Source organism: Coregonus lavaretus, assembly GCF_964263955.1.
Source record: "Coregonus lavaretus genome assembly, chromosome: 20".
NCBI lineage: Eukaryota > Metazoa > Chordata > Actinopteri > Salmoniformes > Salmonidae > Coregonus > Coregonus lavaretus.
In genome coordinates this window covers 13,472,000-13,488,918 of record NC_140007.1, presented here as the reverse complement: position 1 = coordinate 13,488,918, position 16,919 = coordinate 13,472,000, and the positions used below count along the sequence as shown (strand labels likewise).

Here is a 16,919-nt window from a genome sequence, read left to right as displayed (position 1 = left end):
CCATTCCGCCACAAAACCATTAGTGAGGTCGGGCACTGATGTTCAGCGATTAGTCCTGGCTCGCAGACTGCGTTCCAATTCATCCCAAAGGTGTTCGATGGGGTTGAGGTCAGGGCTCTGTGCAGGCCAGTCAAGTTCTTCCACACCGATCTCGACATACAATTTCTGTATGGACCTCGCTTTGTGCACGGGGGCATTGTCATGCTGAAACATGACAATGGCTGTGAGCTTTACACCACTCCAGCTGACGCTTGGCATTGTGCATCGTGATCTTAGGCTTGTGTGTGGCTGCTCGGCCATGGAAACCTATTTCATGAAGCTCCCGACGAAAAGTTATTGTGCTGACATTGCTTCCAGAGGCAGTTTGACCGGGGCAGCTCTAGCAGGGCAGAAATTTTACAAACTGACTAGTTGGAAAGTGCCATCCTATGACGGTGCCACGTTGACAGTCACTGAGCTCTTCATTAAGGCCATTCTACTGCAAATGTTTGTCTATGGATATTGCATGGCTGTGTGCTCGATTTTATACACCTGTCAGCAACGAGTGTGGCTGAAATAGCCGAATCCATTAATTTGAAGGGGTGTCCACATACTTTTGTATATATAGTGTATGTCAAAATGATACCACAAAATTACCATTTCATAAATAATTATATTTGAATATTATTTGGGTAACTTTCAACTCTCTGTTTGAATGTATTGAACAAAGAACAGAAAAGACACATCCATGAAAGTGGTTCTCTGTGTGCAGCTTGTTTTTATTGAGCAAAATATCCAGTTACCATACAATATCTCATAAAAAGAGGAAGAGCTGTCAGTAGAGCAGTCGTGGCACATTGTTTTTACATAAAAGATAAAGAAAACACAAAAAATCTCATTCTGCTGCCTACTTCCCCATCCCCCTAGGCACTACTCACAGATTAGCGTTTTCTTTTTGGTAGGCTACACAATACAATTTTACAGTTCACTAATAAATAATTTGTTTTAGAAAATTATACAGATGTCCCAACTCTGTAACTGACAAGTTAGAGCTTACATGTGATTTTACTCTCATTCTGGTTATACAACTACAATGATTTATTTTGTATATTATTTACAGCATTTGTCAAATTCTAAAGAAAAAGTCACTATACATAAAGCAGTGACTTGTGGTGTGTACACACATAAACACACAGACACAATTGCATGCACACACGCACACACACACACAACATTACATTGTATTGTTCAAGCAAGACAAGGATAAAATCAGTAAATTCCTAAATGTCTTGCCTCTGCTGATTGACAGACTACGAATCCTCATCTGTCGCCCTCTAAAATCAATAGGTTCAAGTGGAGTTGTATGCTAAATTTGCTAGTATAAAAGTATATATTCAAATTTGCTGATATCATTGTCCTACACATTCTGAAAGGGTTCTTCGGCTTTCCCCATAAGATAAATATTTTTGGTTCCAGGTAGAACCCTTTTGGGAGTACAGAACCCTCAGTGGAAATAGTTTTACATGGAACCCAAAAGGGTTCTACCTGGAACCAAAATGGGTTCTTCAAAGGGTTCTCTTATGGGGACAGTCGAAGAACACTTTTAGGTTCTAGATAACACCTTTTTTTTTCTAAGAGTGTACTTAGTAACTGTGAAGCTTAGTCTTTGGTGTATAGATGATAGATAATACCGTAATAACAATATGTTTTAATGCCCAATAATTCATTTGAAAAGGATACCCTGTGAACACCCCATGTATTATGTATCAGAGCCGGCAAGCCAACTGCATCACCATCATCTGGCATCAACTGCGTCACCATCATCTGGCATCACCATCATCAAACCATCATCTAACTCAGTTTAGGAGCCTGAGATCGCTGATCTGTTGAGGGAGTCCTGCTCTATGACTACGACAATGTCTCCTATCCTTTGATTTGTTATGTGTTAGCTATATGTGTAAGCCAAGTATGCCTAGTATGTTTATGTTTGTAAATTTTGGAACAATTTATTTAAAGAGGACCATAATGGAAATACATCTTTAAACTTTTTTTGTGTCATGCTCAATGATTTTAAATGCATTATCCAAATGTGTGGTTCTATAGTGTTTTAAATAGTCAAATCTATGTATGTGAGTATGTATCGGTGTTGTCGGAGGGCTTAGAGTTGGGAGTCGGCTCCCCCCAGGCTGTTCATCTCGTCATGCGTGTACTTCTCCCCCGCTTGTCCGGCATCATGGCGGAAGCCAGCGGCGATTTCGTCAAATGACCGTCCCTTGGTTTCGGGCACCATGAAGTAGGTGAAGATGAAGAAGCCCAGCAGCAGCACGGTGAAGATGATGAAGACGTAGGGGCCACACAGTTGCTACAGAGAATACAGAAAAGTTACATTATTTTTACATTTAAAATTTGAAAGTGGAAGTCATAAGTAAGTGCTATTATAGAACTATATAATATATATAATAATATATACTGTCAATGTATATTAATTCATATACATTAAGGCAATACAGTGGCTTGCGAAAGTATTCACCCCCCTTGGCATTTTTCCTATTTTGATGCCTTACAACCTGGAATTAAAATGGATTTTTTGGGGGGTTGTATTATTTGATTTACACAACATGCCTACCACTTTGAAGATGCAAAATATTTTTTATTGTGAAACAAACAAGAAATAACACCAAAAAACAGAAAACTTGAGCGTGCATAACTATTCACCCCCCCCAAAGTCAATACTTTGTAGAGCCACCTTTTGCAGCAATTACAGCTGCAAGTCTCTTGGGGTATGTCTCTATAAGCTTGGCACTTCTAGCCACTGGGATTTTTGCCCATTCTTCACGGCAAAACTGCTCCAGCTCCTTCATGTTGGATGGGTTCCGCTGGTGTACAGCAATCTTTAAGTCATACCACAGATTCTCAATTGGATTGAGGTCTTTGACAAGGCCATTCCAAGACATTTAAATGTTTCCCCTTAAACCACTCGAGTGTTGCTTTAGCAGTATGCTTAGGGGCATTGTCCTGCTGGAAGGTGAACATCTGTCCCAGTCTCAAATCTCTGGAAGACTGAAACAGGTTTCCCTCAAGAATTTCCCTGTATTTAGTGCCATCCATCATTCCTTCAATTCTGACCAGTTTCCCAGTCCCTGCCGATGAAAAACATCCCCACAGCATGATGCTGCCACCACCATGCTTCACTGTGGGGATGGTGTTCTCGGGGAGATGAGAGGTGCTGGGTTTGCGCCAGACATAGCGTTTTCCTTAATGGCCAAAAAGCTCAATTTTTGTCTCATCTGACCAGAGTACTTTCTTCCATATGTTTGGGGACTCTTTCACATGCCTTTTGGCGAACACCAAACCTGTTTGCTTATTTCTTTCTTTAAGCAATGGCTTTTTTCTGGCCACTCATCCGTAAAGCCCAGCTCTGTGGAGTGTACGGCTTAAAGTGGTCCTATGGACAGATACTCCAATCTCCACTGTGGAGCTTTGCAGCTCCTTCAGGGTTATCTTTGGTCTCTTTGTTGCCTCTCTGATTAATGCCCTCCTTGCCTGGTCCGTGAGTTTTGGTGGGCGGCCCTCTCTAGGCAGGTTTGTTCTTTCAATTTTTTAATAATGGATTTAATGGTGCTCCGTGGGATGTTCAAAGTTTCTGATATTTTTTTATAACCCAACCCTGATCTGTACTTCTCCACAACTTTGTCCCTGACCTGTTTGGAGAGCTCCTTGGTCTTCATGGTGCCGCTTGTGTCACGATCGTTTAATGACTGGTCGAACCAAGGCGCAGCGTGATAAGCATACATATTTATTTAAGTACTGAACACGACAAAACAACAAACAAACGATACGTGAAGTCTTAAGGTTACACAAAACAAACCTATACGGAACAAGATCCCACACCGACTAGTGCCAAACAGGCTGCCTAAGTATTGTCCCCAATCAGAGACAACGAGATACAGCTGCCTCTGATTGGGAACCACCCTGGCCAACATAGATCTAAACGATCTAGAACATCAACATAGAAAATATAACATAGAACCTACACACCCTGGCTCAACATTTAAGAGTCCCCAGAGCCAGGGCGTGACAGTACCCCCCCCCCCCCAAAGGCGTGGACTGCGACCGCGCCACACAAACACAACAGGGTAGGGGCCGGGTGGGCATTCCGCCTCGGAGGTGGATCCGGCTCCGGGCGTGACCACCACTTTCTCTCCACCTCCCCGTTGCGCCCCTGGTCTGGTCTGGCACCGACGACGGTTGATCGATCTGTACAGGCTCCGGACTGGAGCCGCTGGCCGGAGCTGGACTGGGCACCGGTGGAGCGGATTGCTCTGGCTCCGGAGTGGATCCGCTGACAGGAGTTGGACCGGACCCCGGTGGAGCGGATTGCTCTGGCTCCGGAGTGGAGCAGCTGACCGGTGCCGGACCAGGCACCGGTGGAACAGGCACGGGCCGTGCCGGACTAGACACACGCACCACTGGCTTGGTGCGGGGAGCAGGAGCGGGCCGGACCGGGCTGACGACGCGCACCACTGGCTTGGTGCGGGGTGCAGGAGCGGGCCGGACCGGGCTAACGACGCGCACCAAGCCGGGAGCAGGAACGGGCCGCACCGGGCTGACGACGCGCACCACTGGCTTGGTGCGGGGAGCAGGAACGGGCCGGACCGGGCTAACGACGCGCACCACTGGCTTGGTGCGGGGACCAGGAACGGGCCAGACCGGGCTAACGACGCGCACCACTGGCTTGGTGCGGGGAGCAGGAACGGGCCGCACCGGGCTGACGACGCGCACCACTGGCTTGGTGTGGGGAGCAGGAACGGGCCGGACCGGGCTGACGACGCGCACCACTGGCTTGGTGCGGGGAGCAGGAACGGGCCGGACCGGGCTGACGACGCGCACCACTGGCTTGGTGCGGGGAGCAGGAACGGGCCGGACCGGGCTGGCAACGTGCACCACTGGCTTGGTGCGAGGGACAGGAACAGGCCGGGCTGGACTGGGAACACGCACCACTGGCTTGGTGCGGGGAGCAGGAACAGGCCGGACCGGGCTGGTGACGTGCACCACTGGCTTGGTGCGAGGGACAGGAACAGGCCGGGCTGGATTGGGAACACGCACCACTGGCTTGGTGCGGGGAGCAGGAACAGGCCGGACCGGGCTGGTGACGCGCACCACTGGCTTGGTGCGAGGGGCAGGAACAGGCCGGACCGGGCTGGCGACGCGCACCACTGGCTTGGTGCGAGGGACAGGAACAGGCCGGGCTGGACTGGGAACACGCACCACTGGCTTGGTGCAGGGAGCAGGAACAGGCCGGGCTGGACTGGGTACACGCACCACTGGCTTGGTGCGGGGAGCAGGAACGGGCCGGGCCGGACTGTGGAGGCGGACTGGAGGTCTGGAGCTGACACAACCCGTCCTGGCTGAATGCCTACTTCCACACAATATGTGTGAGGCATCAGCACAGGACGTACGGGGCTGTGCACTCGTACTGGCGCTACAGCATGTGGCACCGGCGCAGGATATACGGGACCGAGGAGGCGTACTGGAGACCACGAGCGTTGAGCCGGCACACCCCGTCCTGGCTGAATGCCCATCTTTGCACGACACGTGCGTGGTGCTAGCACAGGACGTACAGGACTGTGCCGGAACACTCGCGGCACAGTACGTGGCTCCGCATAACACGGAGCCTGCCCAGTCACACGCTTCCTAGCCTGAGTACGGGGAGTTGGCTCTGCTCTAACACTAGGCTCCGCCAACCACCCTTTTAGCCCCCCAAATTTTTTTTATTGGGGCTGTCTCTCGGGCTTCCTCCTCGGCCGGTACCCTCTGCGTTGCCGCTGCTCCTCTCTATAGCGCGCCTCCACAGTCTCCTCCCAAGGACGGCGATCCATTCCGGCCTGAATCTCCTCCCAAGTCCAGGATCCCTTCCCGTCCAGGATCTCCTCCCAGGTCCAGGCTGTCTGTTCCTGGACACGCTGCTTGGTCCTCATTTGGTGGGATCTTCTGTCACGATCGTTTAATGACTGGTCGAACCAAGGCGCAGCGTGATAAGCGTACATATTTATTTAAGTACTGAACACGACAAAACAACAAACAAACGATATGTGAAGTCTTAAGGTTACACAAAACAAACCTATACGGAACAAGATCCCACACCGACTAGTGCCAAACAGGCTGCCTAAGTATGGTCCCCAATCAGAGACAACGAGATACAGCTGCCTCTGATTGGGAACCACCCTGGCCAACATAGATCTAAACGATCTAGAACATCAACATAGAAAATATAACATAGAACCTACACACCCTGGCTCAACATTTAAGAGTCCCCAGAGCCAGGGCGTGACAGCTTGCTCAGTGGTTCCCCTTGCTTAGTGGTGTTGCAGACTCTGATGCCTTTCAGAACAGGTATATATATACTGAGATCATGTGACAGATCATGTGACACTTAGATTGCACACAAGTGGACTTTATTTAACTAATTATGTGACTTCTGAAGGTAATTGGTTGCACCAGATCTTATTTAGGGGCTTCATAGCAAAGGGGGTGAATACATATGCACGCACCACTTTTCCGTTATGTATTTTTTAGAATTTTCTGAAACAAGTTATGTTTTTCATTTCACTTCACCAATATTGACTATTTTGTGTATGTCCATTACATGAAATCCAAATAAAAATCCATTACAATTACAGGTTGTAATGCAACAAAATAGGAAAAACGCCAATGGGGATGAATACTTTTGCAAGGCACTGTTATGTCTCCTTACCTCAACGTATTGGAAGGTCATGCCCACTATAAAGTTAGCTGACCAGTTGGAGAATCCAGCCACGGCAAAGGCAGAGGGCCGTGGACCTTGGCTGAAGAGCTCAGCCACAATGAACCATGGGATGGGGCCTGGGCCGATCTCAAAGAAGGCCACGAAGCTGAAGATGGCCACAATGCTAACGTACGACATCCATGGCAGCTGGTCCTAAGGCAAGACACATCAGTAGAGGAGGCTGGCTGAAGTAGTCGTGTACATGAAAGATGATATAAGCATATCCAGTTATGTTTTTTATGTTCTTTTAGTACACCATTATACATACCAGCAGTGCCATGGCAACTGTCATCAGGACCGCTGAGAATGCCATCCCCAGTAACCCAGTGAGGTGAAGGGATCTTCTCCCAGCACGCTCCACAATGAATAGCTATATAAAGAGAGCGAGGAAGAGGAGTAGAATGGTGGTGTTAGTGGGGGTTGGGGAGTGGATACATTTCCAAGCCACATTAGTCTGTTTCATTTTACACATAAGGAAAAAAAAACATTTACAATATATTGTTTGATACCTTTTTTGGGATACATATTAAATAATTAAGATTGGTCAAATAATGTTAAATTTTTAAATTTATATTTAACACATTTTAAATACATTCCAACATATTACGGAATGTATTTAGAATGTATATATAAATGTATGTAAAATGTACAGTACCAGACAAATGTTTGGGCACACCTACAGTGAGGGAGAAAAGTATTTGATCCCCTGTTGATTTTGTACGTTTGCCCACTGACAAAGAAATGATCAGTCTATAATTTTAATGGTAGGTTTATTTGAACAGTGAGAGACAGAATAACAACAAAAAAATCCAGTCAAATGCATGTCAAAAATGTTATAAATTGATTTGCATTTTAATGAGGGAAATAAGTATTTGACCCCCTCTCAATCAGAAAGATTTCTGACTCCCAGGTGTCTTTTAAACAGGTAATGATCTGAGATTAGGAGCACACTCTTAAAGGGAGTGCTCCTAATCTCAGTTTGTTACCTGTATAAAAGACACCTGTCCACAGAAGCAATCAATTAATCAGATTCCAAACTCTCCACCATGGCCAAGACCAAAGAGCTCTCCAAGGATGTCAGGGACAATATTGTAAACCTACACAAGGCTGGAATGGGCTACAAGACCATCGCCAAGCAGCTTGGTGAGAAGGTGACAACAGTTGGTGCGATTATTCGCAAATGGAAGAAACACAAAATAACTGTCAATCTCCCTTGGCCTGGGGCTCCATGCAAGATCTCACCTCGTGGAGTTGCAATGATCATGAGAACGGTGAGGAATCAGCCCAGAACTACACGGGAGGATCTTCTCAATGATCTCAAGGCAGCTGGGACCATAGTCACCAAGAAAACAATTGGTAACACACTACGCTGTGAAGGACTGAAATCCTGCAGCGCCCGCAAGGTCCCTCTGCTCAAGAAAGCACATATACAGGGCCATCTGAAGTTTTCCAATGAACATCTGAATGATTCAGAGGAGAACTGGGTGAAAGTGTTGTGGTCAGATGAGACCAAAATCAAGCTCTTTGGCATCAACTCAACTCGCCATGTTTAGAGGAGGAGGAATGCTGCCTATGACCCCAAGAACACCATCCCCACCGTCAAACATGGAGGTGAAAACATTATGCTTTGGGGGTGGTTTTCTGCTAAGGAGACAGGACAACTTCACCGCATCAAAGGGACGATGGACGGGGCCATGTACCGTCAAATCTTGGGTGAGAACCTACTTCCCTCAGCCAGGGCATTGAAAATGGGTCGTGACAATGACCCAAAACACACGGCCAAGGCAACAAAGGAGCGGCTCAAGAAGAAGCACATTAATGTCCTGGAGTGGCCTAGCCAGTCTCCAGACCTTAATCCCATAGAAAATCTGTGGAGGGAGCTGAAGGTTCGAGTTGCCAAACGTCAGCCTCGAAACCTTAATGACTTGGAGAAGATCTGCAAAGAGGAGTGGAACAAAATCCCTCCTGAGATGTTTGCAAACCTGGTGGCCATCTACAAGAAACCTCTGACCTCTGTGATTGCCAACAAGGGTTTTGCCACCAAGTACTAAGTAATGTTTTGCAGAGGGGTCAAATACTTATTTCCCTAATTAAAATGCAAATCAATTTATAACATTTTTGACATGCGTTTTTCTGGATTTTTTTGTTGTTATTCTGTCTCTCACTGTTCAAATAAACCTACCATTAAAATTATAGACTGATCATGTCTTTGTCAGTGGGCAAACGTACAAAATCAGCAGGGGATCAAATACTTTTTTCCCTCACTGTACTCATTCAAGGGTTTTTCTTTATTTTTACTATTTTCTACATTGTAGAATAATAGTGAAGACATCAGAACTATGAAATAACACATATGCAAAAAATGTTAAACAAATGCTTTTCCAACAGTCTTGAAGGAGTTCCCACATATGCAGAGCACTTGTTGGCTGCTTTTCCTTCACTCTGCGGTCCAACTCATCCCAAACCATCTCAATTGGGTTGAGGTCGGGTGATTGTGGAGGCCAGGTCATCTGATGCAGCACTCCATCACTCTCCTTCTTGGTAAAATAGCCCTTACACAGCCTGGAGGAGTGTTTCGGGTCATTGTCCTGTTGAAAAACAAATGTAAGTCCCACTAAGCGCAAACCAGATGGGATGGCTTATCGCTGCAGAATGCTGTGGTAGCCATGCTGGTTAAGTGTGCTTTGAATTCTAAATAAATCACTGACAGTGTCACCAGCAAAGCACCCCCACACAATCACACCTCTTCCTCCATGCTTCACGTGGGAACCACACATGCGGAGATCATCCATTCACCTACTCTGCGTCTAACAAAGACACAGCGGTTGTAACCAAAAATCTCAAATTTGGACTGTTCAGACCAAAGGACAGATTTCCACCGGTCTAATGTCCATTGCTCATGTTTCTTGGCCTGAGCAAGTCTCTTCTTCTTATTGGTGTCCTTTAGTAGTGGTTTCTTTGCAGCAATTCGACCATGAAGGCCTGATTCACGCAGTCTCCTCTGAACAGTTGATGTTGAGATGTGTCTGTTACTTGAACTCTGTGAAGCATTTATTTGGGCTGCAATCTGAGGTGCAGTTAACTCTAATTAACTTATCCTCTGCAGCAGAGGTAAGTCTGGGTCTTCCTTTCCTGTGGTGGTCCTCATGAGAGCCAGTTTCATCATAGTGCTTGATGGTTTTTATGACTGCACCTGAAGAAACGTTCAAAGTTCTTGAAATGTTCCGGATTGACTGACCTTAATGTCTCAAAGTAATGATGGACTGTTGTTTCTCTTTGCTTATTTGAGCTGTTCTTGCCATAATATGACTTCTGTATACCACCCCTACCTTGTCACAACACAACTGATTGGCTCAAACGCATTAAGAAGGAAAGAAATTCCACAAATTAACTTTTAACAAAGCACACCTGTTAATTGAAATGCATTCCAGGTGACTACCTCATGAAGCTGGTTGAGAGAATGCCAACAGTGTGCAAAGCTGTCATCAAGGCAAAGGGTGGCTACTTTAAAGAATCTCAAATATAAAATATATTTTGATTTGTTTAACACTTTTTTTGTTACTACATGATTCCATATGTGTTATTTCATAGTTTTGATGTCTTCACTATTATTCTACAATGTAGAAAATAGTAAAAATAAAGAAAAACCCTGGAATGAGTTGGTGTGTCCAAACTTTGACTGGTACTGTATTTCACAATATACACTGAGTGTACAAAGCATTAAGAACACCTTCCTAATATTGACTTCAGTTGCACCCCCTTTTGCCCTCAGGACAGTCTCAATTCATCGGGGTATGGACTCTACAAGGTGTCGAAAGCGTTCCAGAGGGATGCTGGCCCATGTTGACTCCAATGCTTCCCACAGTTGTATCAAGTTGGCTGGATGTCCTTTGGGTGGTGGACCATTCTTGATACACACGGGAAACTGTTGAGCATGAAAAATCCAGCAGCATTGCAGTTCTTGACACAATCAAACCAGTGCGCCTGGCACCTACTACCATACCCCGTTCAAAAGCACTTAAATCTTTTGTCTTGCCCATTCACCCTCTGAATGGCACACATATACAATTCAATATTAGGAAGGTGTCCTTAATGTTTTGTACACTCAGTGTATGTTAAATGCATCGGAAAATGTATTTAATGTATTTTAAAATACATTCTGAAATACATTAAACAATGTATTTTAGAATATATTTCCACATGTATTTATTGATAGTAAATATATTTTTAAATGATTTTGTTAATGTCTTCTGAATTATATTACATTTGATTGTATTTGTAAGAAACACAGTATGTTTTTGTTGAAATGTATTGCAAATCCAAAGAATTTGCCAAATCATATCGCAATGAAATGGTGACTGTTTTAATGGTATCACATGCACTTATAACACTCTCATTCAGACCACAGAACTGACAGTGTAAAACTTTAACCAACATTAACATAACAATGGACATGCATGACACGTTCTCCCATGGGTGGCCCAACAAGAGCAAACAAAGGCTTCGCCTCCAATAAGCCACGCCTCCAGATCCTCTAATAGGCTGCCGCAGCTACAATATATTTGGTAAAAAAATATTTTTATTTTACTTGATACATATCAAAAGCATACCAAAAGCACTAAAATACATTTAAATTTAAAATCATGTAGTGATTTTTTCATTATTTAATTAAGCTGAAGAGAGGCTATAGTCTTTTACATTTTATATTTAACCTCTTGAGATGGGAAAACTAGTTTTTTATGAAGTTGAACATGCACTCTTCATGACAGAATGTTAAAATTATATCAATACCAACATTTTGTGTAAAAATAGTAATTAAAGAATCCTCTGTAGGGCCAAATTATGTCATATGGTGAATTAGGAACCACTTTGGCCACCCTGTAGACTAGATGTCATAGCCATGCATTTCTGGAATTCTCAGCCATTACATGCCTTTGAGCAAAGATGGAAATGTATGTACTGTATATGCATCTCTGGAATACATTTAAGGCATTACATGCATTTTTAGCAAAGATACAAATGTATGTACAGTGGGGAGAACAAGTATTTGATACACTGCCGATTTTGCAGGTTTTCCTACTTACAAAGCATGTAGAGGTCTGTAATTTTTATCATAGGTACACTTCAACTGTGAGAGACGGAATCTAAAACAAAACTCCAGAAAATCACATTGTATGATTTTTAAGTAATTAATTTGCATTTTATTGCATGACATAAGTATTTGATCACCTACCAACCATTAAGAATTCCGGCTCTCACTGACCTGTTAGTTTTTCTTTCAGAAGCCCTCCTGTTCTCCACTCATTACCTGTATTACCTGCACCTGTTTGAACTCGTTACTTGTATAAAAGACACCTGTCCACATACTCAATCAAACAGACTCCAACTTCTCCACAATGGCCAAGACCAGAGAGCTGTGTAAGGACATCAGGGATAAAATTGTAGACCTGCACAAGGCTGGGATGGGCTACAGGACAATAGGCAAGCAGCTTGGTGAGAAGGCAATAACTGTTGGCGCAATTATTAGAAAATGGAAGAAGTTCAAGATGACGGTCAATCACCCTTGGTCTGGGGCTCCATGCAAGACCTCACCTCGTGGGGCATCAATGATCATGAGGAAGGTGAGGGATCAGCCCAGAACTACACGGCAGGACCTGGTCAATGACCTGAAGGGAGCTGGGACCACAGTCTCAAAGAAAACCATTAGTAACACACTATGCCGTCATGGATTAAAATCCTGCAGCGCACGCAAGGTCCCACTGCTCAAGCCAGCGCATGTCCAGGCCCGTCTGAAGTTTGCCAATGACCATCTGGATGATCCAGAGGAGGAATGGGAGAAGGTCATGTGGTCTGATGAGACAAAAATAGAGCTTTTTGGTCTAAACTCCACTCGCCGTGTTTGGAGGAAGAAGAAGGATGAGTACAACCCCAAGAACACCATCCCAACCGTGAAGCATGGAGGTGGAAACATCATTATTTGGGGATGCTTTTCTGCAAAGGGGACAGGACGACTGCACCATATTGAGGGGAGGATGGATGGGGCCATGTATCGCGAGATCTTGGCCAACAACCTCCTTCCCTCAGTAAGAGCATTGAAGATGGGTCGTGGCTGGGTCTTCCAGCATGACAACGACCCGAAACACACAGCCAGGGCAACTAAGGTATGGCTCCGTAAGAAGCATCTCAAGGTCCTGGAGTGGCCTAGCCAGTCTCCAGACCTGAACCCAATAGAACATCTTTGGAGGGAGCTGAAAGTCCGTATTGCCCAGCGACAGCCCCGAAACCTGAAGTATCTGGAGAAGGTCTGTATGGAGGAGTGGGCCAAAATCCCTGCTGCAGTGTGTGCAAACCTGGTCAAGACCTACAGGAAACGTATGATCTCTGTAATTGCAAACAAAGGTTTCTGTACCAAATATTAAGTTCTGCTTTTCTGATGTATCAAATACTTATGTCATGCAATAAAATGCACATTAATTACTTAAAAATCATACAATGTGATTTTCTGGAATTTTGTTTTAGATTCCGTCTCTCACAGTTTAAGTGTACCTATGATAAAAATTACAGACCTCTACATGCTTTGTAATTAGGAAAACCTGCAAAATCGGCAGTGTATCAAATACTTGTTCTCCCCACTGTACATGTATTTGAAATACATTTGATGTGAAATTAAATATATTGTATGGGTGTTTATGGATGTTTATGGGTGTTTATGGATGTTCTACAGTGTTTTTCTGACTTACAGACACAACAGTGAAGGCTGTATTGACTACTCCAGCCCCAATGGTAGCATAGACTGGCTGAGAGACCCCCGCCTTCTCAAAGATCCTGGTGGAGTAGTAGAAAACCTGCACAAAAAGGTAATAATTTAGTGCATCATGTAGTTTGAAGTGTGTGTGTGTGTGTGTGTGTGTGTGTGTGTGTGTGTGTGTGTGTGTGTGCGTGCGTGTGCATGAGTTAGCATGTGTGTGTGTGTGCATGAGTTAGCATGTGTGTGTGCATACATGTATATTCACAAGTTAGTGTGTGTCCCCCAGAGTGTCCCACACTCACAGCGTTGATGCCAGACAGCTGCTGGGAGAGCTGGAGCATGATGGCGATGAAGATGGGCTGGCGGTAGAGTGGCGAGCGGAACAGCTCCAGGATGGTCACCTTCTTCTCCCTCATCATCTGCCTGGCCTCCTCCTTCATCTCCTGCATGTCGGCGCCCACCTCCTCAGTGCCTCGCAGCTTCTCCAGCACTGCAGGCAAATACACGGCAGACTCAGGACTCAGCTGGTATTCAACTGGTACCATGATGCATTCAACTGGTACCATGATGCATGACGGGTGGCCGACCCTCCTCCTGGAGAGCTACTGGATGTGCAGGCGTTTGTTCCAGCCCTACTCGAACACCCCCAGATTTGACTAATAAGCTGCTCGTCGGGACCTTGATTAGTTGAATGGTGTGTTAGAGCAGGGCTGGAACAAAAGCCTACACACCCAGGAGCTCTCCTGCTCTCCATAGGAATAGGTCCTCAGCCGGGAGGGTTCCATGTTTGAGGGAGTGAGGGTGTAGCAGTAGTTGGTCAGAGGCTTACCTTCCCTGGCCTTGAGCTCCTCGTTGCGGTTGATGAGGAGGAAGCGAGGGCTCTCAGGGCAGAAGGGCAGCAGGATACACTGCAACACAGCCGGGATGAAAGTGAAGCCCAGCAGGAAGGGCCACATGGTGGAGTTCCCCATGATCGACTCCATCCCAAACACCTGTAAGTAACAATTTGTACGTACACTGTAACACTGTTAATGAAAGTTAAACTACCATGGAAATACACTGTGGTGAGGTTACTTGGGTACTGTATGTTGGTGAAAAGAATATACCTGTCAAGATGATTGTGCTGTATCACTAGCTTTGAAAAATATTACTAAAAGATCACACCTGAGAGCAGCAGATATTCCTTGAACATTTGTCTTCTTGTCATTGCTATTTTTGTCCAGTTGTCCTGTGCCACATTTGGATTGTCCTCTCTAGTAATCGCTGACATCAGATCAGGTGAAACTGAAAGTCACCCGACGGACAGTGCCTACCTGTGCCATGAGGATTCCAGTGACGATGCCCAGCTGGTGCAGAGTGCCCAGCGCCCCACGGAGCGAGGTGGGCGCGATCTCCCCCACGTATATGGGCACGAAGCCAGTGGACAGGCCGGAGTAAAGCCCCACGATGAAGCGGCCGATGATCAGCATTTCCCACGATGCCGCCAGCTTGGAGAAGCCCATGAACCCGGCGGCGATGAACGCTAGCACATTGGCGATGAGCATCGAGTTCCTCCTGCAAATCATTTACAGAGGTCAGTTTAATATTATGGCTGGCTTCTTCACTTCCTAAAGGCACAAAAATGCCATACTGTTGTTGAGGTGCACAGGACAGCACAACAAACACAAATGACCCATGATTACTACACCCTTTTAACATAAAGTCCAGCCTAAAATATAACACTAATACAGCAGATTTACCTGCCCAGGCGGTTGACAAAGAGGCCCACGGAGAAGGAGCCGAAGATGCCGCCGACAGAGAAGATGGCCACGGAGATGGACCACAGGGTGGTCAGGGATGTGTCAGGGATGGGTTCAGAGTACCTGTTGTTCCATGTGTCATTCAAAAAGCCCTCGATAATCTAAGGTACAATACAACATATCACAACATGAAGAACATACATGAACTATATTCATCGTTGAAGGTTGATGGAGACGTTAATGCGGCAATCAGCAGTTGAAACAATAACAAAGCATACTCCCCGGTAAAAAGCTGAGGGATGGGGCTGGATAAATGTAACCACCCTCAAATTCATAGACAGAGTTATGGATGCAATGACTGAAAATCCATGATATCAAAAATATAGTTTCAACCCTGTATCGAAGCTATATAGCTAGTATTTTTTGTACATTTACTTTGTTTAAAAACAGTAAAAAGTAAAACAAACTTATATTTTGGGTTCTGATGGGGTACGACAGTTGAACTAAGCTCATGAGGCATTTATAAGTTATATTCTTCAAGAATCAATGGGTACATATCATTCACTTATAAGTAAAAAAAAAATCTGTAGCAACTGCAGATTGCCCCTTTAAATAATATCATTATCATACATACATACAGTGACAATTCACTTCATAGTGAATTACCAACCACACAGTGAAATTATAGATATTGTAGTCTCGGAATCCCAGAACTAACTGCGTCAGATGCTCGATTCAATTCTGCGCCGAGAAGTGTTAGAAAAAATACTTGAACGAGGAGCGGAAGCGGGGCCTTATCTCCACCCCTCTCTCTTTGCAAGTTACAGGCAAAACATATGGCCTAAATGTCCCCGCCCCTTCCGAAATTGGAAAGATGCGAACACCTGCGAAATCATGATTTATCCAAATGATCAGTGACGAAACATCTGTGTACCGGAACAAAGTTCCTAGTTAGTCATCTCAGACGCTACGATACCAGTTACTGTATGTAACCTCATCCCTAGGCTATAGCGCACAGCGCATATAAGCCTGGGATATCAAACACTCAAAGTTGGCCTTAGTAGGAGTGACCATAGAATTCTATGTGAGTGACCTACTGAGTAAAGCATTTATCATTATGTAATTGTATTGAATCACACGAATGCGAGGCGTGGCTCTGTGCTTGTGGTGTGCTAGTGTACGGGGAAGGTTAGCCGGAAAGTGTTGTGGGAGATGATTGGTTGGTAGATTAAGCCGATTAAGCCAATGCCTCTTTATTGGCTAATGAAACCCCCCAATGCATCTGCATACCAACCATTTGATCAATCAGTTTAATCGGGATACGAATTTAGATCGTCTAGAGTTACACAGTGTTGTTTCGAAGTAGGCTAGCCTGCAGCTTTGTTCTGAATGATATACAGTGAGTGAATTTTAGAGCAGATGGTGTTAACAAACTGTAGCATAGCCAACCTGTGTTTAGTTTAAATCAAAGCACATATTTTGCCTAGTAGCGCACGCTGTTGAGTTTGAGCCACATGAGAAAATGCGACCATCCTAAAATCTCATAACCAACATTAACAGTAATGTTATTTATTCTATTCTGTTATGAAGAATACTATCATTATGTGATCTTGCAAACATTGATTCAGCTTTCATCTAACTTTATTAA

General features: G+C 45.0%; 1 protein-coding gene across 1 annotated transcript in view; it reads right to left on the bottom strand.

Annotated features, from left to right (window-relative positions):
• Positions 1–2,120: 2,120 nt before the first annotated feature.
• The window catches only part of LOC311147386 (solute carrier family 2, facilitated glucose transporter member 1-like), a 34,130-nt gene continuing 19,331 nt past the window's right edge, over positions 2,121–16,919 (bottom strand). Inside the window, exons 2-9 of the mRNA XM_084184082.1 lie at positions 15,272–15,432; positions 14,846–15,086; positions 14,362–14,524; positions 13,835–14,022; positions 13,525–13,629; positions 7,053–7,154; positions 6,734–6,937; positions 2,121–2,341 (exon numbers count right to left, since the gene is read on the bottom strand). Of these exons, the coding sequence (XP_084040208.1) occupies positions 2,138–2,341; positions 6,734–6,937; positions 7,053–7,154; positions 13,525–13,629; positions 13,835–14,022; positions 14,362–14,524; positions 14,846–15,086; positions 15,272–15,432 (1,368 nt within the window). The 3' untranslated portion in view covers positions 2,121–2,137. The remainder of the gene's footprint in view (positions 2,342–6,733; positions 6,938–7,052; positions 7,155–13,524; positions 13,630–13,834; positions 14,023–14,361; positions 14,525–14,845; positions 15,087–15,271; positions 15,433–16,919) is intronic.